General features: G+C 44.8%; 1 protein-coding gene across 3 annotated transcripts in view; it reads right to left on the bottom strand.

The window, feature by feature from the left end:
- The window catches only part of MPPED1 (metallophosphoesterase domain containing 1), an 885,706-nt gene that overhangs the window by 628,494 nt on the left and 232,233 nt on the right, over window positions 1–24,979 (bottom strand). For all 3 annotated transcript variants that reach the window (XM_069628132.1, XM_069628130.1, XM_069628131.1), the window contains exon 2: window positions 5,733–5,990. In XM_069628132.1, the coding sequence (XP_069484233.1) occupies window positions 5,733–5,884 (152 nt within the window). In that variant the 5' untranslated portion in view covers window positions 5,885–5,990. The remainder of the gene's footprint in view (window positions 1–5,732; window positions 5,991–24,979) is intronic.

Genomic DNA, 24,979 nt, shown 5'->3' with positions numbered 1-24,979 from the left:
TGCCCTGGCTAATCGCGTGTGAAACTTCCCGCCTACCCCTGTAATACACGTACCCTGGGCAATCTCGTGTTCAACTTCCCGCGTACCCCTGTAATACACGTACCCTGGCTAATCGCATGTTAAACTTCCCGCATACCCCTGTAATACACGTACCCTGGCCAATCGCGTGTTAAACTTCCCGCGTACCCCTGTAATACACGTACCCTGGCTAATCGCGTGTTAAACTTCCCGCGTACCCCTGTAATACACGTACCCTGGCTAATCGCATGTTAAACTTCCCGCATACCCCTGCAATACACGTACCCTGGCCAATCGCGTGTTAAACTTCCCGCGTACCCCTGTAATACACGTACCCTGGCTAATCGCGTGTTAAACTTCCCGCGTACCCCTGTAATACACGTACCCTGGCTAATCGCATGTTAAACTTCCCGCATACCCCTGTAATACACGTACCCTGGCCAATCGCGTGTTAAACTTCCCGCGTACCCCTGTAATACACGTACCCTGGCTAATCGCGTGTATAACTTCACGCGTACCCCTGATATGCACGTTACCCGCTTTGCGTTCCTTGTTTGGCAGCCCTGTAAACTGGTCCAGGGTTAGCGCAGCCCTTTGCGATGATTTTGCGATTTTGATGGCTTTTCCTTGCGCGAGGGCGTTCTTGGGGGCGTTACTGGCGCTGCTGCAGGGTCGCTGCGATACTCTGCGCCACGGCTGGTTTGGGAGCCTAAAATCCATGAATACGCTGTGCGTGGAAATCGGTTTTAGCGCACGTGCCTGGCGCAGTCAATCGCACGCGGACACTCTGCGCCAGCCGCTTGCGACACTTTTCTGCGAAATTCTATGAATTACCCTGACAGTCTTTAAAGAAAGCATGAGCTACGTAGCACTATCACGCTTACGTACACTTGACAGTCTATTTCTAATCAACTTTGATGCAAGTAAAGTGAACGCTGATATTCCTAGCATTTTAGAATACAATAGACTGCGATCACTGTACACCCCCATCTGAAATCATATCCTGTTCCAGAAAAAGAAAAACGTTGTAAAAGAAAACTAATTCAAACAGAAATGCAACAGAATCTGACTGCAAATCCTTCAAAGAAAACAAAATAAGATAATACTTCATCAATTACCACAAGCAAAGAAGAACCTATTAGGGAAAGTAAATCAGGTACTTCTTTAAAGAAGGAACAGAAACTCCGAAAAAAATCACTCGAAGATAGAATTATCTGGACCATTGAAATTTTCAAATGAAACTGGTGTAAGTTGCTACGCAAATGTAGCAATGAATATTCTATTTCAATTGCCACCATTTGTTAACAACATTTACTTAACACAGTACAGACCAATTGTGTTTGCAAATGTTAGTCCTTCATAGAAACGCAACAAACAATCCTGACAACACGTATAGTGTTCACGGAATAAGACAAGAATTGGACTACTGTGCTTGAATGGTGAGATTCACTATAAACTCACAAGAAGATCCACACAAATTTCTAATATACTTACTACAAGTACTTGAAAACAAAAACATACCTATAAATGATATCTTCCAGATTTCATACATGTGGAAACATACATGCACTCTCTGTAACAATGTGACACAGGAACACATCCCAAATGAGCGATTTGTGTATGTATCCATACCTTATTGTGAATCCATTCCATTTCAGCAACTTCTACAAAATGCAAACCATGGCAGATTATGTACTATCTGCAATTCAGATAATCGCTCCACCTTACTGATACAAACACATAGTAACTACGTAATAGTAATGCTTCTACGTTACAATGCAGATGGTACCAAAAACAACTGCAAGCTGACTGGATTCACACACGGTCAAGTGTCACTTGGTAAGAAAACCTTCACAACAATAGGTATAATCTACCACGCAGGAGCCACAACCAATGCAGGTCACTACACTGCATATATTAAAAAGAAACGTGGATGGTTTGAATGTAATGATAGTGGCATTACTTTAGAGCCTTCAGCCATGCAGCCAAGACTCTTGGCCCTCCCCACAACTACCTGATCGATGTTCGATACTACGGGTGTATCTATAGCCGTGATATGCTTCGGTGGAAGTAGCCAGGGACTAGAGTCTTGGGTGTATAGCCATAGATAATAGAATCTATAGGCGTGCAGAATATGAAACCCATGTTCGCTTATAACTTCAGTGCTTATAATTTTGTTCTTGGGTGCATGGCCTTTGGCCATGCACCCAAGACTCTAGGTCCTGGCCACAACCACCACAGCATATCACATCCATTGTGGCTTGTAAGTTGACTACGTATACATTTGGACTTGGGTGCATGGCCTTTGGCCTTTGGCCATGCACCAAAGACTGAAGGCCCTCCCCACAACCACTTGATCGATGTTCGATACTACGGGTGTATCTATAGCTGTGATATGCTGCGGTGGTTGTGGCCAGGGCCTAGAGTCTTGGGTGTATGGCCGTAGATATTTGAATGTATGGGTGTACAATATATAAACCCATGGTGGCTTATAACTCCAAAGCTTATAACTTTGTTCTTGGGTGCACGGCCTTCGGCCATGCACCCAAGACTGTAGGCCCTCCCCACAACCACCTAATTGATAAGCTATACTACGGGTGTATCTATTGCTGTGATATGCTACGGTGGTTGTGGCCAGGGCCTAGAGTCTTGGGAGTATGGCCTATATCCATGCACCCAAGACTATAGGTCCTGGCCACAACCACCGCAGCATATCACACCCATGGTGGCTTATAAATCATTAGCACACCCATAGAATGAAACATTTTAACTGCAGCACATACTCGATTTGCACCCACGACTCTAGGCTCTGCCCACACCTACCAGATAGATATTCGATTGTGTGGGTGTGATGTATGAATGTGATATGCTACAGTGGTTGTGGGCAGGGCCTAGAGTCTTGGGTGTATGACCTAGGGCCTGCAGCCATGCACCCCCCAAAACTCTACATCCTGCCCACAACCACCGCACTATATGAAACTCATGGTGCCTTATAACTACAGTGTTTATAATTTCGCTCTTGGGTGCATGGCCTTGGGCCAAGACTCTACGTACTACCCACAACCAGCACAGCATATCACAACCATTGTGGCTTATAACTGCTGTACGTATACATTTTTCTTGGGTTCATGGCCTCTGGCCATGCACCCAAGACTCTAGGCCCTCCCCACAACCACCTGATCGATATGCGGTACTACGGGTGTATCTATTGCTGTGATATGCTGCGGTGGTTGTGGCCAGGGCTTAGAGTCTTGGGAGTATGGCCTACGGCCTAGGGCCATGCACCCAAGACTCTAGGCCCTAGCTACACCCACTGCAGCATATCACACCCATGGCGCTGTATAAGTCAGGAGCACACCCATAGAAACAAAAATTTTAACTACGGCATGTACTCATTTTTAATATTTGCTAACACAACGCGTGTCGTTAGAACACTTTCACGTTGCCTGCGCAGAGCACGGACGGAAGTACTATCCTTATGACAGCCCTCATTTTCAGTAATTACAAACATCCCGGACAGGGCTGGCATGGCGAATACATCATTAGCACCTGCCGCCTAAACAAATACAGTATTTCACCCATCTCTTACTCTCTGAACCTCTCCAAGCACTCTGACACACCAAAACATTTTCCGGAACAGCATTTCGCCTCTGGTCACCACCACGCTGTCGGCGGATCCAAGATGTCGGACGCATCCAAACAATCTGACGGACATCACGCCTCACTCCAGCTAATCGGGGGACACGTTGCGTGTCTGCGGTCATGACACCAGCCCCTTAGCCAATCGGTATCTTGTCCGCGGAGAGAACAGGGAAGTGTGACCGGGGAGCGGATATAGATATCACTAATTTTTTTAGACATACTTTTTGGTCGTTTTAAAGAAAACTACTGGACGGATTGGAACCAAATTTACAAAAGCACGCTTTCGGGACCAAGGTCCTCCTCCTGCCGCAAATTTGGTGAAAATCCGTCCAGCGATTTTGGCCTGTAGGCGTGCGCAAAGTTTTTCCCCCATTCACTCTATGGGAAAAAAAGATGTTTTGGGACCTGCCCTATAACTTTTCCCCCCCTGGACCAAACATCACCAAAGTTTGCAAAAAATTCAAAGTGGCCCACATACTTTTTTTGCAATGTTTGGTGAGGATTCGTTCACGGGCAGCAAAGTTATAAGCCGCCCAAAAAGTGCTCTTCCGATGGAAACAGAAGCTTAACCATTACTACACAGCCACTACTGTGGCTGTGTAATATATATATATATATATGGTCAATTGTGCAAAGGTCAATTCGGACCCTTGTTGGTCAATTAGGTCATTCGAACAATTGTGTTCGAACAATTTGGGTAATACCTGTTTGAATATAGCAAAGAAGTTAATTGAGCTATTCATACACTCTAAGTTTCCTTTGAAGGTATAACGATTCATAGGGGTATCCTAATTAAACTTGCGATTTAGATGTAAATGATGATTATTTATTTGCTTGAACGAAGGGCCCCTTATCTGGGCTCAACATCAAAGAGGACTGGTCCTTCCATTAAGTTGGAACGCCCAATCCTCCTGAAAACCTCTTGGCAGAGGAAATTGCCAGTAGCCGGTTTGAAGCTGCAGAACACTTTAGACCCAAAAGGAGCTTTGGCCAACGCTCGTTAATGTGGGCTATTATGTGGCGCCACCTATAAACCGAATCTGATGCATTGGGATACAGGTAGGAGAGAGGTGATATGTGAGGAGGGGCACACAGCTTGTGGGTGTTTGGTTTTTACCCACCCATTTACTGGCCATAGCCATGCTAATCCCTATGGTCATTCCCACCCTTCTCCTTGCCCCTTCCCACACAAGACACATCCGTGGTGACTCTTCCAAAGAAGGAGTTTGTTTTGTCTTCTGTAAATGTGCAACACTGATTCCCCACTTAAATATAGCAACACTGTTTTATAGATTTCACACATTCCCAGGCAAAACTGCAATAAACATTTAAGTCACTGACAAACATTATTTGTAAAGAATACAAGTTTTCTTCAAGATGACAATGATGGTGATTTCACAACCAAATATCCAATCCAAAAATGCCTTTTAATTTAATTACTCAATTGCATCTAAGGTATCGTTTTACACACGAAAAGCACGGGCACATAACCATGTTAACTATTACATTTTAATAACCTTCTGTCCAAAAAGAACATTAAAACTTTAGTCTAGAGGTAAAGTCTTTTTTTGCATTTTTTAAAATGAGATATACAAGCAATATGTCAAGGGAGGATAGCTCAGGGGCAACGCGCCCCCCTTCAAAGCAACACGACTGGAGCACCGCAGGTTCGATCCCCGTGTCCAAGCTTAGAAACCTCTGGGTATTAAGCACGCTATACATAACCCATTACAATACACACAAAGTAAATTGTATTTAGCTTGTATCTCAATAATTGCTAGAGAAGACAGTCGAGACTCTAGAATAACCAGAAACTGCAAAGAAACGAACATAACCCATATACTACTACCTCAAATAAATAGGCTCATACAGAAGTATTTGTGAAATTTGACAAAGTTTATTCACGTCGACAGGACACAATTGTCAACACGCATAAGTAGGTTAAATGGGGTAAAACAAGCTTTATGAGTTATTTAAATAAGCCCCCTTTCACGCATGCTTCAACAACAAGATAATCACATCATATAGAAATCAAATAGAGTGATAAGAGAATCAAAAAGCCATGTACTTACATTTGCACGTGTGGAGGTTGAAAGCGTCCTTGGTTAATGTTGTAGAATGTGAACGCCTGTGTAGGGTTTGAGCTGTACTCATCCACTTCAATGATCACTCTACTATGATGATGCCTTCTAGATGACATGATGTGCGGGTGATTGAAAGCCATACTTGCACTGTTGCTCAGACACTCTCCTCCACCAGTATTCCAACATCAAATGCTGGCCGCGTTATCGCCATACAGTATCTCATCGAAACACTCCCCTTTTGAAAACCTAAAGGCAAAATGAAGAGAGGAAACACAACCATTTAAAAGATAATCTGTTTGGAATTTGCTTTATTTAGCGTCATTCAAAGACTCGAAAAACGCCGACTTTCACTCAAAGCCATTATCTACACCTCTCAATTTTGGCAGTTTGAGGAATAATATCTCATGGGAAAATCGTGTTAAGACAAATGGCGCAGCACACACTAATACTTCAAATCCATGCAAACTATGATCACAATTGTTTAAAATGTTTTTGTTTTGTCAATATGTGTTAATTTCACGTTCTTGGATTCATTAACGTTTTCAACCACGAAAAAAAATGCAATTAGATATGTCGGCACTTGACAAGAAAACAGGAACGCTTACATGTTTGCGAAGAAGCGTGGGTTTAGTCCCAGAATCTGTACTCAAGGACTTAAAAGGGGATTTTCCCAAAGCGAAGTACTGCCAACTCTTGTTTATCCAGGCTTAAGAACAGAATTATTGTGCTACAATGTTTTCTATTTTTCATGACTAAACCTGAAAGTCTTCTTTGTATTTGAAAAATCTGTACATCAGCATGGGTGTAATTTTAGGGGGGGCAAGGGTGTTTGTCCCCCCAACTTTCGTGGCACGCCATTTTGTCCCATTAATTTGGCAGGGGCCCCTTTAATTTAGATGTCATACCCCCCCCCCCCCCCCGCAACATTTTCAGCAAAGTGGCTCCACTGTACATCAGATAAATTACCAGCAGCAATGCAATGCGAGAAGCACAACTGCCATGTAAAACATTTCATTTTTTTCTGTATGAGTTTACACCACGCACAGGCACCTCTACCCTTTTATAATGGGTTGCAGGTACCCTTTCCTCTTCGTTTAAAAGATTCACACTTGCCTTTGTTCAAAAAAGAGACCGTAATGATAGTGCCCTACTGCCAACTACCACAGTATTTCATCGATTGGCAGTTTGGGCAATGTTTATGGTATTTCCTGGAAGTAAGACTTAACTATGGAGCAACTAAGAGGAATACTTTGTCTCATGTGCAGCCAACTTTCCGCAAAGAATTTGGAACAGTTCATCAGGCGTTCCGTTGATCTCTGATCATACAGTTGTGCACAGTCCAGAAGGCATGCTAGTATATTTGTTATTCCTGATTTGTGCCCTTATCATCTGGTGGCCTTGAGGTACTTTGTGTATTCTGTTTTTCCAACAAAGGCCGCAAACATAAAGATGGCCACCGCCTTGAATTAGGTTCTGAGCCCTACCTTATTGCTCAGCCATAGGCCAGCACTGCCTTCATCTACCCAATCAGGGACTGTTAGGCTTTAGCTGGCCCCCTCACCAAACGCCCACTTCCTAAGGCCCCTGTCCGCTACCATAACGCTACCTGCCTCTTGTATTTCACTGCCCCCCCCCTTGTATGCATGTGATGCCTGTATGCCTGCCTCTTGTATTTCACTGCCCCCCTGTTGTATGCATGTGATGCCTGTATGCCTGCCTCTTGTATTTCACTGCCCCCCTGTTGTATGCATGTGATGCCTGCCTCTTGTATTTCACTGCCCCCCTGTTGTATGCATGTGATGCCTGTCTCTTGTATTTCACTGCCCCCCTTTTGTAGGCATGTGATGCCTGTATGACTCACTCTTGTATGTCACTGCCCCCCTTGTCGTAGGCATGTGATGCCTGTATGCCTCTGTCTCTTGTATTTCACTGCCCCCGTTGTATGCATGTGATGCCTGTATGCCTGCCTCTTGTATTTCACTGCCCCCCCTGTTGTATGCATGTGATCCCTGTATGCCTGCCTCTTGTATTTCATTGCCCCCCTGTTGTATGCATGTGATGCCTGTATGCCTGCCTCTTGTATTTCACTGCCCCCCTGTTGTATGCATGTGATGCCTATATGCCTGGTTCTTGTATTTCACTGCCCCCTGTTGTATGCATGTGATGCCTGTCTCTTGTATTTCACCCCCCGCGTTGTATGTATGTGATGCCTACCTCTTGTATTTCGCTGTCCCCCCCTGTTGTATGCATGTGATGGATGTATGCCTGCCTCTTGTATTTTGCTGCCCCCCCTGTTGTATGCATTTGATGCCTGTATGCCTGCCTCTTTTATTTCGTGCCCCCCCTGTTGTATGCATGTGATGCCTGTGTGCCTGCCCCTTTTATTACGATGCCCCCGTTGTATGCATGTGATGCCTGTCTCTTGTATTTAGCTGTCGCCCCGTGTTGTATGCATGTTATGCCTGTATGCCTGCCTCTTGCATTTCGCTGCCCCGCGTTGGATGCATGTGATGCCTGTATGCCTGCCTCTTGTTTTTCGCTGCTCCCAGGTTGTATGCATGTGATGCCTGTATGCCTGCCCTTTTTATTTCGCTGCCCCCCGTTGTATGCATGTGATGCCTGTCTCTTGTATTTAGCTGTCGCCCCATGTTGTATGCATGTGATGCCTGTATGCCTGCCTCTTGTATTTCGCTGCCCCCTGTTGTATGCATGTGATGCCTGTATGCCTGCCTCTTATATTTCACTGCCCCCCGTTGTATTCATGTGATGCCTGTATGCCTGCCTCTTGTATTTCGCTGCCCCCCCTGTTGTTTGAATGTAATGCCTGTATGCTTGAATCCTTCATCTTGCTGTCCCTTCCCCCCATGGCAGCCCCCTCCTGCTATCCCCCCCTACATCAATCAATCCCTCCCTGCCCTTTGTGGGAGTTTGTACTGACACATTATGGTGACACCATCAACGCCTTGTTGCTGATGCTTTGATTTGACTTTTTGGACTCATGTGACTCATGTTGGTTCACCCATCTTGTATCTCGTTGTTCTCATGCTGGACTTCCTTTAGCATCACTAATCATGGTGGCCTTGAATCAGGCTGTGCCCATCTATGACTTGAATCCTGGCTTGCACGTGCTGTTCTCTTGCAACATTTTATGTTCAGTATTTACCTCTTCAACTTGATGTGCTCTCTCCACTTGCTTTTCGGCTCTAAAACACTGTATTTCGCCGGCTTGCCTCTTCTTCTCTTTCACCACACTCACTGAATCTCAGTCTTCTCTTCCTCTTCCTATCTTCTCCCTCTCTCCCCTCACTATATTCTATGCACTTACTCTATCAGAAATGTCGTCAGACCCAGTACGATAGTAGCTTGTTTGTTCCTCCCCCTCCAGCATTACCAGAAATGTCATCAGGCCTAGTACGAAAGTCGCTTGTCTGTTCTCATCTCATTCCTCCCCTACTTATCATTGTCAAAGCTCTTGCACTATCTGAAATGTTGCCAGGCCTAGTACAATAGTTAATTTCACATTCTTAATGTCTCAAGGCCTTGTAAGAATGTCATTGTATTTTCCCTTGCTCCCTTCCCTTGCCATGAAGCTCTTTGAAACACATGTGTGTATAGGCCCTATACAAATAAATCATTCATTCATTCATTCATTCATTTCTAGACCGCAAAGCTACACTTGATAATGTTAACCATGACCTTTTTATGGTCTACTTTACTTAAGCATTCATCCCTTACTTTTGAACGCTATCCAACCTCTTTACATAGATGGATAACATCAGTGGTTAGATTGAGCCTCGAAGCAAAAGGACGCAACTTTTTCCGGTAAATAAGGGTGTCTGACAATGGTGTTTTCTGTCCCCCATTGTCTTCCCTATTTATTAATGACATTGCTACATCCCTTTTAACTTTAGCAGCTGATGTGGAATTGAGAATATGTTTGTTCATGGACAACACTGTTTTGTCAGTGACTCCTATTGGTCTTAAAAAAGTGTTCAAAGAATTTGTTAACTTAGTTCATTAGTCATATTTCAAAAACCAAAGTCATGGTCTGTGTAAGGAACCCAGGTTGCAACAGTCAAGACGGACACAAGTGATCACAAATCAAGGGTGTTTATTAAACTATATATGCGGGTTGGAAAAACGCCTAATCTAAACCTAAATCTAAGATGTGAGCAAGCTACAACCATCAAATAATAAGGCAGTCCTAGTGGCGTCTTGTCAAATAAAAGGGTCTATACTAAGAAAAACCTATTGCCAATCGTTATGCTAAATACAAACAGTGTGTGGGTTAGGATTCACAGGAAAGAAAGAAGAGTTCACAAATAATAAGTCAGGATGTGGTAGTTTGGATCTCCATTCCCCACGTTTGGAGCACGGGAACAGGCGGGAGTCCGGAGCACAGCATACGCTCAACCTTTCCCAGCACGAGACTACAGTTCTGCGCTCGGGTATCAGGACCTTCGATGGTTAAGTCTCTTTTCTACAAAAAGTCTCTTGCCTCCGTGGACATGGTGTGTTCCAAAAATAATAAACAAAAGTTCCTTTCTGCTTGCACGTTGGGTGATGCGTTTTCACCCTTGGATCTCCCTCTTCCGGGCTCAGACCCTTCTCGAATATTAACCTCCCTCCGTCGGGTTCACTACGGCTTTCAACACAATCTCCTCTGAGGCATTCATGAATCTTAATGTCTTTTTAAACAGTTCACTGTGGACATCTCTCTCTCGGGTTCACTCTTGCCAACATTGTCAAACACACAATTCCTTGAACAGTTCTTACAATGCAGAATTTACTTCCCTTAACTTCAAAATTGTCTGCCGGTCAAAGACTTTCGACTGTACAGAGGATTGTATCAGACCCATGTATGACCACTTTGACCCCTTTCTCGCCTTTTCCCAAGGCCTTCTAGTAACATTAGTTTCAACAATAGAGTAATCACCCAGAGTTTCCCTGAGTGAGCACCCACATGGTGCCTGACTCCTCCGTAGCTGGGATTCTCTCTCACATTAAAAGTTCTTTGTATTTCTTCAAGCCGTTTGCTACTTTTGTTCAACACAGCTCTCCCCTCAACTCACCGGCTGTGATGAACCACTTGGCTTTTCTTGTCTCTGGAGTCAAGGCCGGTACCACAGTGGCAAGCGTCTCTCCCCGGCTTGGTTATCAGCGGAGGAGGGCCCTGTGTACCGTTGACATCTGCTGCAACACACGCTGGGTATTGTTTGCGGTCTTACGATTCTTTCCGTGGAGGTTTCAATAGCCTGTCTCGCAAAGGGCAAGGTCGCTTCTCTCCTTGTCACCCTCTTGGTTCACGCTGTCTTTCTCCTCCTCTTGAACTGCTGTGCTGAGTTAGCTCTCTCGTCATGCATTATGTCTTGCTCATATTGTGCTCTCGTGCTCCACCTTTTATCCCTGTGGGGAAGGGAAAGGGCCGTCCAGGTGTGTGTGTGATTCTGGTCAATTGTCTGACTTTGCCTGACCCTTGTGGTGGGACATGTCAGGTAAACGGCTCTTGTGTTTGTCCATCGTCTTTCATAGTGTGCAAAAGTGTTTGTGTCGGAAAAGTGGGGGGGGGGGGGTAGAGTGAGTATCCTACAGGATATGATGGGGAAAAGGTGTTATAAGAAGGGGGATACTGCATTTCACCCATCGGTATCCCACTTCCACTCTCTGAGGACCCCATCCAGGTGATCCTCCCTCACTGGTCCACCCCAGGGAACTGGATGCAATAGCGATGCCCCTGTCCTGACCACCTTGAGGACAGACCCCCAGGGACTAGTCAGGGAGACACCTTCAGGTTTCTCACATCTGCCACTCGAAGAAACTTCCTGTAATATATATTGTCTTAAAAGTCAAGAGGATTGAGTGTGCATACCATTTTGGGATAGTTTTAATAGTAAAGTAGCTTGGCAATCTCAGCTTCATAAAAGTGGTTTTACAATGAAAAGACAAGCAGGAGTAACCCTTAGTTTTGCTAAACCTTTGGGGGAAGAGGTTTGGCCCCAACCGTTGAAGTGCATAGGTCCAAAACAAAGTCAGCTCTTTGTATGAGGCAAAATTATGGGGCCACAAAAGAATTGAGTGAGAACACCTTTTTTAAGAAAAATTAGCTCCATTAGGAATTCTATTAGGAATTCCGATATTACTTCACGGTTAAAATAAGGACAACTGGGGATCGAAAATATAGTGGAAACTAAACGAGTATCGCTAACGCTATGATTGTGGTACAACCACTGTATTGTTGTTTGCAGTTGATTGGAAGGCTGCTATCTTGATGCGCTACAAGCAATTAGTGTGAGGAAAACATTGAAAAAAATAAGTTTAGGTTACCTATGGGATCACCATCCTTCCATCGATCGGTCTTCATATAATAAAGTGAAAGATTCTTTTCGAGACTGGGCATTGGTGGGTTACCTTGGGAAATCTATATGTAAACCCTTTGTTAATAAATACCTCATGTTCAAACCCGAATTGGTTTACCACCAATATCTAGATTTGATTGAACCATTTTTTGTTAAGAACCTGTTTATGAAAATCCAATCACAAATTCTTACTTTCATGAATTTCACCACCTCTTGGAAGAAGAATTCCCCAAAGTACTGCCCTATGTGCCAAGAGAATAGCAATGATGAATGCCACTTTTTCATTTTATTCCCCTTTCTTAGCAATTACAGACATATATGATTAGTTCCATTTCTTAAATACAGAAGGGTTAGAACCACAATGGGGGCTCTCCATTTTTGAAAGTCAGCATCTTTTTTTAAAAAAAGTTTATTTAGTTAGTGTGTTTTAGTTCAATAGAACATTTCACACATATAAAACAATGATTTACCCAATACACAACAAGGGTTAGGATTAGGGTTAAATACAGAAGGGTTAGAACCACAATGGGGGCTCTCCATTTTTGAAAGTCAACATCTTTTAAAAAAAAGTTTATTTAGTTAGTGTGTTTTAGTTCAATAGAACATTTCACACATATAAAACAATGATTTACCCAATTCACAACAAAATTCCATTACAACACATACACAATGTGATTTCATCATATTTTACATAATAAAGCATAACTGAATGTCTTACACAATGTTTTAAAAAACAGATGGCCACCAATATTTTTCATGTATTAGGTAAATAACTGTTCTATATGTGTGAAATGTTCTACTGAACTAAAACACAGTAACTAAATTAAAAAAGTAAGTCAACATCAAGAGAACACATACTATTAGCTGTTGCCGGTTTTCTAAAGGGAGTTTGGGTCAAAAGGTCAAAATATCTTATGTAATTACTTTATTTCTTGGATGGAATCATTGTAATTTCTCCTTTTTTTTACTATATTTTTATGAATCGGTTGGATACATGGAATAAATTACAGTGAATCAAGTGAATACAAGTTAAATTATTCAACATAAGTAGTCCTGTTTGCACATATCTTGATGGACAACAAAAGAGAAAGACCCCCCCAAACCCTGCATATATCACCTTCCCAGAAAAGTCAAACATTACTTGATCTCCTCGGACCGCAGGTAGAGTTTAGCCAAGCTGGGTTTAAATGTTAACGCTGGGTAAGTGATCGTAGTCTAATAAGGTAGCCCATATGTTTAGAAATTGGTGAAGTTTTCCCTCCCTTGCAGCCATAACTTTTTCCGCCACCAGTACGTCCCATACTTTACTCCACCACAGGGAAAGATCTGGCCCTCTGCAGATTTCCAGCGGTGGGCAATCGTAATGTGCGCAGCCAGCAATAGTTGTGTTAGTAGTTTCGCCCTCTCCCCAGATTTAGGATATATCTCTTCCCTTGGGGCTCCCAAGAGGACAGTTTCGGGGGACATCGGAAGTTTTATGCCAGTGATGGATTCTATAATAGCAACAATTCTTTCGAGAAGGAGTGTATAAGTGGGCAATCCCACCACATGTGGAAATATGTACCTTGTGCCCCGCAATTTCACCAGCAAGTGGGAGAAATTGATTACTGAAAGTGGTGCATCTGTACTGGGGAATACTACTAGCGGAATAGAAGTTTTAAGGCACATTCGTTGTTGGTTACGCATCTGGAGGAGGAGTGATTTCTAGCCCAAATATCTAGCCACGATTGATCCTCCAGCGGGTGGCCTACGTCTCTTTCCCAGCAGCTCATGTAAGATGGGCAACAAGTTAGCATGTCATCCCTGAGGAGTTTATACAGTTTGGAGACCCCTCCAGTCCCCAGACCCTCAAGGGCAGTTAATTCAATCAGACTCAGAGCTTGTGTAACATTTTGTCTTGTCTCTGGGTGCGTGTGATCCAGTGCCGTAGCTGAGCATATGAGAATCTGTGTGACTCAGAGTTGGATTGCCATTTTACATTCCTCAAACAAACGTGGTTGATCCCCTTCGAACAGCTGGGTCAGTATTTGAAGACCACCTCGCCTCCAGTTTCTAAAGGCTTCTGGATGCATGCCAGGGGAGAAGGCAGGGTTGTAAAAAATTGGGGAGATCGGGCACTTAGCAAGCCCCACCCACCTGTATTGCTCTTCCCCAAAAAGTGCACGGAACAACCATAAATCACCAATGCAATTATAGAGCAAATACTTCAAACCATAAACAGACAGACACAATAACTCATAGCAACGCACTCTTTAGAAGATAATCAGCTCTTTATGGCTATTTATTCAAAGATTACAAGTACATAGAAATAACTCATCAAAATAATAAGGACATAAATCACAGAAGAAGCAAAGAAGGCAAAAAGAAATAGATCACCGTGAGCGTAACAGGATTCCTCATCTCGTCCAGAAGCGGCTGGACGACCCCGGGAACAGCCAGGCCGAGAGTACCACAGCTCACAGGAGGGCCAGAATTAAGCGTCCTTCTCTGGCTGAAGTCTCACCTGACCACCTCCGGGTTTCCGCATATATACACACTCCACAAAGGGGAGTTAATTCTCAAACATTCTGGAAACTGCACTTGCGCAGTTGAGGAACAGCCGTCGGTTGCCAGCTGGGTCAATCGAGAGCTCCCCCCAAGAAGCGCAGTGCCTCCCTTCTCTAATAACACGCTCCACAGAGAACAGTAGCAAGCCATAACAACATTAGCTTTCCCAGCAGAAATGGCCTTGACCGCATACCAGGTTTGGAAAAGCATGTTTGTCTCACCACTGTGAATCTAACACTCAGCAAAATGTGTGCAGCGTTTCACTGCGGTATGAAGTAAATATCCAACATGGCTCCGAGCGCTCCCAGAATGCATTGCGCACCCGCGCCATTTTGGATCAAGCATAAATCAAGCATAACAATTCCACCCTTTGGATATGTATCTTCCATATCCTGGTGGCACAGGAACCGGTCTCTGAAACCTACGAAATGTTAAGACTAAATTGGGAATACATTGAATGCAACAACAACAAGCAATTATAATAGACAATATAATAAAAATACAAGCAAAAATGTAACGTAGTGTACCCCAATATCAGGTATCCATGAAAATAACCAATCCCACCAATTTCTATTACGATCTTGAGACACTTGAGAAATGAGATCCCTCAAACCTCGAATATGACTTTCAATAGATTGTGAGTGGTCACTTAAATTGAAACAACACATACCTTCAAAGGCGTTACACCCTAAATTATGTTTTAGCAATAGGTAATCAACAGCAGCTCTGTTCTGCAAAGTTGCTTTTCTAATAACTTGACTATCAAGGAGTAATTCTTCTAAAGCCTGCGAAGTATGATTAAGACTTTTAACTACTAAACACGCTAATTTCATCAAAGATTTGTAACTTCCAGCAGCTAAACCCCAAACACCCACTAATGAAAGGGTTAATGCTAGAACCTCAGCTTCTGATAACAAATGTACATGTGAATCACAGTCAGGAGATAGCCCTACAGATTCGAAAGTTGACCTTTTACCTCGAGTTATCGCTGAGTGTAAAGGAAACATCATTAGTCCTAATCGAGTTAAGGCACATGGACCTCCAGAAATGTTAGCTGGAATATAAGTATATGTAATGTTACCACATGAAAAGAGCCATCCTGTTGGAAGTTTCACATGATTCAAATGACTAGCAGTTATCACTGTATGATTGCAGGACACAGTATTATTTACACTGGTGCATTTGTGTAACATTCGCGAACATAGTCGCCTCTCGAACATAGTGTTATTGTACTGATTGGTCAACTCTATTTGTCGGCATTTGCCAATTTCTTGTGCTTTGCACGTCATAATGTAACACACATCACCTTGAGTTATATTGTAAGTACTAACCTGTGTCAAATTTCTCCATTTTCTGTCAGTCTCTTGGCAGAACCGACAGTATTCGTAAACTGAAAAAGATTGTCTAATGTCTGAGTCTTGAACTAAAGAATCATTATGTGTGACGCCGAAGATATGCTTTAAAACCGGAACAGGCGTCGGCACCGCTACTAAACACATAGTCAATAAAGCTTCAGCATTGGGCACATCAGTAAGACAAAAGTGTGATATGTTCAGTACTTGCTGTGCCAGATAAATCAACATATTCTCTTCTTTGGTAATCATAGGAGAGTGTTTCCGTCTTCCTACGATCGCGTCGGGCACGACTGGCATCAAGGTTGTTTTCACTGGCTCCTGATGAGTTTGTCGCATTTCACGAATCCATGTCTTCTGTCTGGCGGGCTTTTCGGCACTGGCATAGGGATGCTTGGGGATAACATTATTCATCACTATCAGTATCCCCTTGATCACAGGCACAGATGTGACATTTTTCGGTTGTAACAGCAGATTGTTTAACTCGCCGAAATGGAGTCCATTTAGTGCCACAGTTACACAAACCAGACCCAGGATCTACAAAGCAAACCCAGAAAAGAGATATCAGTGTTGCACATCATTCTCTCAGGTAACATTTGTCTGCGGGTACATATTGGCATTTCTTTCTACCAGGCTCCATAACTAAAACAACTTGATCTTTGCCTGATGCAATGACATCTGCGGGCACTGGTGGTCCACTTGGCTTTTCCACCCACACCTTTGCACCCGGTACCATACTGTCTGAAGAGCCAAAACCGCGATCCCCACGGGTAGTTAACACTGTAGGAGGCTCCCCTTTCTTAATCATGGACAATTTAATGGGAATGACTATCAATTGGGCCTCTCGATCACCCTTGTGTATTGATAACAATTGATCCCCACTGTTCATTAGGATGACTTTAATCTCGCCTTGGTAATCAGCATCAATTACCCCTCCCAACACTTGAACTCCCTTCAATGCTAGGCCAGATCTAGGGGCAATCCATCCCATATGCTCTGGGGGAATCTGGACTCCAATCCCTGTTTCAATTACAACTATTCCTCTTGGATTTAATCTGATTTCTTCATTAGAATGCAAGTCTACCCCTGCTGACTCTGGAGTTGCTCGATAGAAAGCTAAAGAACCTGGAGTAATTTCCCAGTATAATAGTGTTTCTCTGACTGAATTGGGTTGAACCTGCAAAGTAGGAGTCATTAGTCTCATCAAAGGAGTTTCATATTCATACACAGGCCTGTTGTTTAACACTTGCACCGCATCAAACACACGATCACGCCAGCCTGCCAAACTGCCGTCTCCAGATTTACGCAACTGTTCTTTCAGTAACCCATTCATTCGTTCAATTAGCCCTGCCGCAGCTGAATGGTACGGCATGTGGTAGATCCACTCAATGCTCTTTTCCTGACAAAATTCTTGGATTAATTTGCCTTTGAAATGTGTCCCATTGTGACTTTGAATCTGCAAAGGCACTCCATAATGTAATATGATCTGATCTAACAACCTGATGGTGTTCAATTGGGTTGCACGTTTGCATGGCAAAACCATCAAATATCCCGAGTAGGTATCCACAATAGTGCATGCATACTGACAACCTCTGCTGATTGCCATAGGACCGATATAATCAATCTGCCAAATTTGACCCGGTAATTTTCCTCTTCTCAATGTGCCTCAAACAATTTGAGCGATAGGTCTATGCAATAGGTGTTGGCACACGGGACATTGCAAAATAATGGTTTTCACTACTTCTAAAGGAAGACTGATGCCTCGAGCTTGTGCCCACCTGACAGTAGCCCTTTCTCCAAGGTGCCCACATTTCTGATGGGCCCATTTGGCCAAACCCTCCATATCGTCTTCCCGAGCCTCTGCATCCACTGAGGAAATCTTGGTGTGTTCATCTGCAACAGAATTAAACCAACGTTCTAATGAATCTGTGGCACAATGCGCGTCCACATGATATACAGTGACTTCACTTTGTAATAGCATTTCTGCAATATCTTGCCACAGTTCCTTTCCCCACAACTCTTTTGGATGAATCCTCCATCCATTCTTTTGCCAAGTTGGCAACCACACTGCCAATCCATTCGCCACTGACCATGAATCTGTGTACACATAACATTGACCAGGGGTCTCTTGTTTCAACGCTCGGTAAACTGCGTAAAGTTCTGCAAACTGACTGCTCTTCCCTTTCCCTGTCGTTGTCAACATCTTTTTTGTTTTGGGATTGTACGACACTGCTTTCCAGTACCGCTCAGTTCCCACGTATCGCGCGGAACCATCCGTGAACCAAGCATGCTCTGTTTGCTCCACGGTCAAATCGCTGTAAGGCACTCCCCATTTCACGGGAGACTCACGTTTTTCAGGCACCTCTGGTGGTATGTAATCTGAGGGCGGTATGTTGGCTACTTGTTCATGTAGTTTTGCCACTCCACCCTTTCCTGATTTGGCTCTGTTTTGAATATACCATTTCCACTTAATTATGCTGGCTTCTTGAGCATGTCCTATACGATGCGTTTTAGGAGAGCTCAGTACCCACTGCATGATTGGTATTTCAGGTCTCATAAATACCTCATGACCCACCGTCATCTGCTCGGTATCAACAAGAGCCCAATAACATGCCAGCAATTGCTTCTCAAACGGAGTATATGAGTTACCAGCATCGGGCAACTTACGACTCCAAAACCCTAATGGCACACGTTTCCTGTCTTGTTTCTGCCACACACTCCAGTTAGCATAATTGTCTTGCACAGACACATTTAATTCCACTTCGCCTTCCTTCAGGGGCCATAAATCAAGCACCTGCTGCACCGTGTCTTTGCCATCTCAAAGGCTTTCTGCTGCTCTTCCCCCCACTGAAACTCATTTCTTTCGTGTCACCTTGTAGAGGGGGGCCAATATCTGCCCTAAATGCGGAATGTGCTGTCTCCAAAAGCCAAACAGTCCTATAAACTGCTGAGCTTGCTTTTTGCTCGCTGGAGTGGTGAATTCAAGTATTTTCTGTCGAGCTTTTGGCACCATTTTTCGATGCCCATGATGCCACTGAATCCCTAGAAATATCACTGTTTCAGCTGGACCTTGAATTTTACTCGCATTAATCTCCCTCCCTTCCTTTTTCGGTCCTTCCATAAGGACATCTAACTGACTTTGCACGCTGTGCTCATCCTTGCCCTGAATCAAAATGTCATCAATGTAATGAGAAATTTGTATGTCAGGTTTACACGGTATCTTGTCTAAGTGCTCTGCCACCAGCTGGTGACAGATAGTCAGACTGTGCATGTACCCCATGGGTAGTCTCGTGAAAGTGTACTGACGTCCACCCCATGTAAATGCAAACTGTTCTCGACACTCATCAGCAATTGGCACAGAGAAAAATGCATTAGCTAAATCAATCACTGCCTACCAAGTCCCCTCAAACTTTTGGACATTCTCAATCAAGGTAATGGCATCTCGGACTGCGGGCACTAAAGGAGGAGTATGTTTATTCAACTCCCTGTAATCCACCGTCATCCTCCACGACCCATCTCCCTTTTTAATAGGCCAGAGCGGATTGTTCCACGAGGTGGTAATAGGGCGTAATACACCCACCTCCATGTACTCTTTAATGGTGTCTGAGATTTCCTTGTGCCCCCCAGGAATGCGGTATTGTTTCATTGCTACCCGCTTGGTTGTTACTGGCACTTGCACTGGGGCATCTTCAATTTGCCTACAGTAATGGGAGTACAAATTAATGCACTCACCCCAAACTGATACGTTTTACCGCCAAGTCCCAAGATTAGCCCTTCCAAAATGTCAAAGCCAATTATATATTCAGCAATCGGGACAATCAACACTTGGTATTTCTGCCTCTTTAAATTGCCTATTTTCATTTCCACTCACGTTTGCATTGCAGGGGTCTCCTTTCCCCCTAAACCTGTAATCGTAAACTGTTTGCCTTTAAATCGTGTCGGATTACCATGAATCAAAGAGGCCTCCGCCCCGGTGTCTATCAATGCTCGCACCCCTTGTGTATTTCCTGGCCCCCAAAAAATCTTAACATCAACATGAGGCCGCCTATCCACTTTTATGCGGGCAGACGCTGCCAGAGCTTGGCCGAAGCCCTAGTCAAACTTTGAATGAGTGTGACTCGACTCCGCCTCTAACATCGCACTCACCGCCTTTCTCAAATCAGCGTATGTCGGCTGGTACGGGGAAGGTGTCCCCATAGACCCTTCATCTTGTTCTTCCGCAGGGGGAGCAGAAGGTGAGGTTTCCCTCTGTGGCGTGGTGACTACTTGTTTCTTAACCTGTTTATAGCGCTCTTTGGCTCTTTGGCTGCAAGTCCTCGTTTTTTGTATAATTCATACATTACTCTGGTTTCAATGCCATCAATTTCTTCGTGTGGCACGCCATCTTTTGACAAAGCCAAAAACATGTCTTTTCGGGACACTCGGGAGTCTCTGCTATCTTGCCGCCTGCCTTCAGTTCTTCTCTCACTATGCCCCTCTCTCTCTCGTGGCTTGTTATCGCTCTTATCCCACTCTCCGAAATCTGCAAGTTGCTGAATGGCATCTGCTACCTCATCAGTAGCCTTGCCCGTCATACTGCAACGCTCACCTGATTCACGTAGAGGCGCCGGTCTTGACTGGGCGTATACCGTATCTTCAAAGGTGATGTGTAACACACGGCTGGCTCTTTGGGCTGGACCTCTGTGCACTGTATGTTTGACTCGAAGGGTAAGATGTCTGCAGATAGAAAATATGGGATTAATGAACTGGGTTATTGAATGTCTCTCTCTTCTTCCCTTTCTCTTCTCCTGTAGAACCCCGAAGGTTAACGCTCTCACCTTAGGTAAGTGAACGCCGTGCTCTCCGTCTGCCTCAGGGCAGGGTGCTGTAACCAGTTTCTTCACTGGATAAGGGGAGCAGGCCTCTTGACTTCAGAGGACTGCTGTCCGTCGTTTACTGCACGAACGGTAAGTTTCGAGTAATTCTAATGTCTTCAAAGTCTTGAGTAATGATGTTTCTTGTTTTGCAGGGTTCCGGCGATGGCGGATGACGGGCTGAAGTGAGTTGAAGATGGAGCCCGTGTGATGAATAGAAGCGCCTGGAAGCACGTAAGTAAGCGCTTGTTGCCTGCTTCACGATGCGCTCTAACTGTCTTTTTATTTTGCAGGTACAAGTTCGGAGCGGCTGCAGGGTGCCGGAATACCCACTGGGTTAGATGTGGAAAGGAGTAATGGCACGTGAGTATTAAAGTTCCCCAATGTCTTTAAACGCACCTTGTTTTGTCTTTCAGATGCGGGATGCAGCGCCGAAGGCCTCCGGAGCGTGCAAAGAGTTGGTAAGCTTTTGTCTTTCAGATGCCGGAATGCAGTGTGAAGACCTCCGGAGCGCACGAGTAGGTAAGCCTTTGTCTTTCAGAATGCAGCGCGAGGCGTTGGTGACAGCCGATGGCCCAGGTAAGTGAAGAGCTGTCACTGAAGACCGTAATGCTAACCTGTTCTTTCTTGTCTTTATAGGTGTTGCTGAAGACTGGATTCAGGATGGTAAGCCTTTTTCCTTAGGCCCAGGATCAGATGCAGAAGACACGATGAGCGTTCTGCTGCAGAGGATGCAGAATAACACAAAGCAAGATTCATCCATCGGGTGTGGTTTAAATAGCCTCCTGTAGTGCTTAGGTGTCTCCTTCCACAGCCACGCCTAGGTAAGAAAAGAGTTCCTGCTTTCCAGAAGAGTTCCAGTGTTCTGAACCTAGGGAGTGGCTCCTGCCCCACCCAACAGGAAAAGTAGTTCCAAACAGAAGAGGATCAGAGGCTCAACTGGCAGGCAAGTAAGCAGCATGGTCTGCTGCAGTTAAGTCCACCCAAGCATTATGAGCCCGGCGATTCCAGCGCTGGGACTGGGCATATTTATGAGCCTGGTGCCACTGGCGCCTGGACTGGGTCCAAAAGGTCCCAATTGGGACTGGTTGGCACTCGGAACCTGGGTTATGAATCTGCTTCCAAGGGAGTTGGGAAAACCCTGACCTTTTGGAAGCAGAGATCATGACACATACCTACGAGAAAAGTCATAATGACACTTTTGTATGCGGGCGGCGCAGTTCTAATCACCATGTTTCGAGTTGAAACTGAGAGCGGCACGGCTCCCATGTGATCTGGCGCATCTATGTGAATCGCCTCTTTCATAGCATGCTCTCTGACGTTTTGAATTGCTTCTCTCAACGTATACCACTTTGTTTCTTCACTGGGCCAATCTGTGGTAATAGGGTATTTACGGTTACATGCTTGGGCTACCAGGTGCTACAAAGACACCTGCGTACCTTGACCATTTGCGTCAGGGGGCGGTCCTGCTCTTAAGATCTCCAGTACATTGGTGTCAATTGACAGGGGTAAAAAACACGGTGAATCAGTAGAGTCTACCAACAACCCTGCAGCACCCCCATCTAGTAATCTCACCATCCATGTCAATAAAGCTTCCCCTGATTTTTGCCTCAAACGGGTAATCATTTCCCCAACCTCCTGTTGTATGTAATCCTCCAGCCTGGTTAAATCCACCATTCCGCCAGCAGGATTCTGCGGGTGTGGTCCAGCTTGCCGTCTTCTAACGGGCTTCGCCGCCACTGTTTTATGTTTTGCCTTTGGTTTGGGGTCAGACACATCTGCGGAACTACTTTCTATACTGGTCGAATCAAAAATATCACCATCCCACTTGTCCGGATCCCAGTCTACGCCAGCGGTAGCGATTACAGTTGCCACCTTTCTTTTATTAACCCCTCCACGTCTTTTCCTATACTTATGCCAGGCTACTCGTACTGCTGCCCTCTCGGCCACCGCCTGATATGTGTTGGCCTTATCTTTAAACAGTTTAATTTGAATCTGCTGCATTAACGCAGTCTGCCGTTCTGCAGCTAGCTCTCTCTCTAATCGCAAAACCTAATTTTTCATGTCCACATTCATTTGATGTATTTTCCTATAAGCATGCAAAAGAACCCAACCTCGCCTACCTAATGCCGCACATTCTTTGCCACGTTCTACTGGAACTTGTTGCAAGCATGCAATTACATCAGTCGGATCGGCATCTCCCAATCCTTGATCCCAAGTTTCACTTAAACTGGCAGCACATGCCCACGCTTGAGCCAACTTATCATATGGACTCTTAGTCCAACCTGGGATAAAAACATCAGAACAGTCACCGCCAGCAGTAACGTTCTTCTTCTTGAACAAACTATTCATTATCGCAAACAAAACAAAACCTTGTTGAACCTATATGTTTTCTTCTCCACACTACAATCACTCCCACAGGCACTGCACTCAAACACTTACAAAAGAGAAAAAAACTTCACTATTCAAAAACTTCACTCACACGACAACCAATTCCTATCTACGTTTCAACAGATTCTTGGACCCTCGGAACAACTCATCACAAGCAATCCTGTTTGTGACGCCAAAAATGTATTGCTCTTCCCCAAAAAGTGCACGGAACAACCATAAATCACCAATGCAATTATAGAGCAAATACTTCAAACCATAAACAGACAGAGACAATAACTCACAGCCACGCACTCTTTAGAAGATAATCAGCTCTTTACAGCTATTTATTCAAAGATTACAAGTACATAGAAATAACTCATAGAAATAATAAGGACATAAATCACAGAAGAAGCAAAGCAGTCAAAAAGAAATACATCACCGTGAGTGTAACAGGATTCCTCATCTCGTCCAGAAGCAGCTGGAAGACCCCGGGAACAGCCAGGCCGAGAATCCCACAGCTCACAGGAAGGCCAGACGTAAGCGTCCTTCTCTGGCTGAAGTCTCACCTGACCACCTCTGGGTTTCCGCATATATACACACTCCACAAACGGGAGTTAATTCTCAAACATTCTGGAACAGCACTTGCGCAGTTGAGGAACAGCCATCAGTCGCCAGCTGGGTCAATCGAGAGCTCCCCCCAAGAAAGGCAGTGCCTCCCTTCTCTAAAAACACGCTCCACAGAGAACAGAAGCAAGCCATAACAACGTTAGCTTTCCCAGCAGAAATGGCCTTGACCGCATACCAGGTTTGGAAAAGCATGTTTGTCTCAGCACTGTGAATCTAACACTCAGCAAAATGTGTGCAGCGTTTCAATGCGGTATGAAGTAAATATCTAACATGGCTCCGAGCGCTCCCAGAATGCATTGCGCACCCGCTCCATTTTGGATCAAGCATAAATCAAGCATAACACCACCTGGTGCCTTCCTGCTTGCCGCTCTTTTCCCTACTTAAGGAGCCCTTCAGCCTCTTTTCCTTTGCATCTGGGGAGCAGGTGTAAGTGGATCTAGGTCACCTGGCCTTAGCCCTGCCCACCTGGTGCCTTCCTGCTTGCTGCTCTTTTTCACCACTTAGCAAGCCCCTCCCACTTGGTGCCTTCCTGCTTGCCGCTCTTTTTCACCACTTAGCAAGACCCCCCACCTGGTGCCTTCCTGCTTGCTGCTCTTTTTCCCACTTAAGGAGCCCTCCAGCCTCTTTTCCTTTGCAGCTGGGGAGCAGGTGTAAGTGGATCTAGGTCATCTGGCCTAAATCCCACCCACCTGGCACCTTCCTGGTTGCCGCTCTTTTTCCCCACTTAGCAAGACCCCCCCCCCACCTGGTGCCTTCCTGCTTGCTGCTCTTTTTCACCACTTAGCAAGACCCCCCACATGGTGCCTTCCTGCTTGCCGCTCTTTTTCCCACTTAAGGAGCCCTCCAGCCTATTTTCCTTTGCAGCTGGGGAGCAGGTGTAAGTGGATCTAGGTCACCTGGCCTAAGTCCCACCCACCTGGTACCTTCCTGGTTGCCGCTCTTTTTCCCCACTTAGCAAGACCCCCCCAACCTGGTGCCTTCCTGCTTACTGCTCTTTTCCCTACTTAAGGAGCTCTCCAGCCTCTTTTCCTTTGCAGCTGGGGAGCAGGTGTAAGTGGATCTAGGTCACCTGGCCTAAGCCACGCTCACCTGGTGCCTTCCTGCTTGCTGCTCTTTTTCACCACTTACCA

The sequence above is a fragment of the Ambystoma mexicanum genome, chromosome 12, assembly GCF_040938575.1.
Source record: "Ambystoma mexicanum isolate Mex_15411 chromosome 12, UKY_AmexF1_1, whole genome shotgun sequence".
NCBI classification, from domain to species: Eukaryota; Metazoa; Chordata; class Amphibia; order Caudata; family Ambystomatidae; genus Ambystoma; species Ambystoma mexicanum.
Note: the sequence above shows the minus strand (reverse complement) of the source record. Positions and strands in the feature narration are given on the sequence as shown.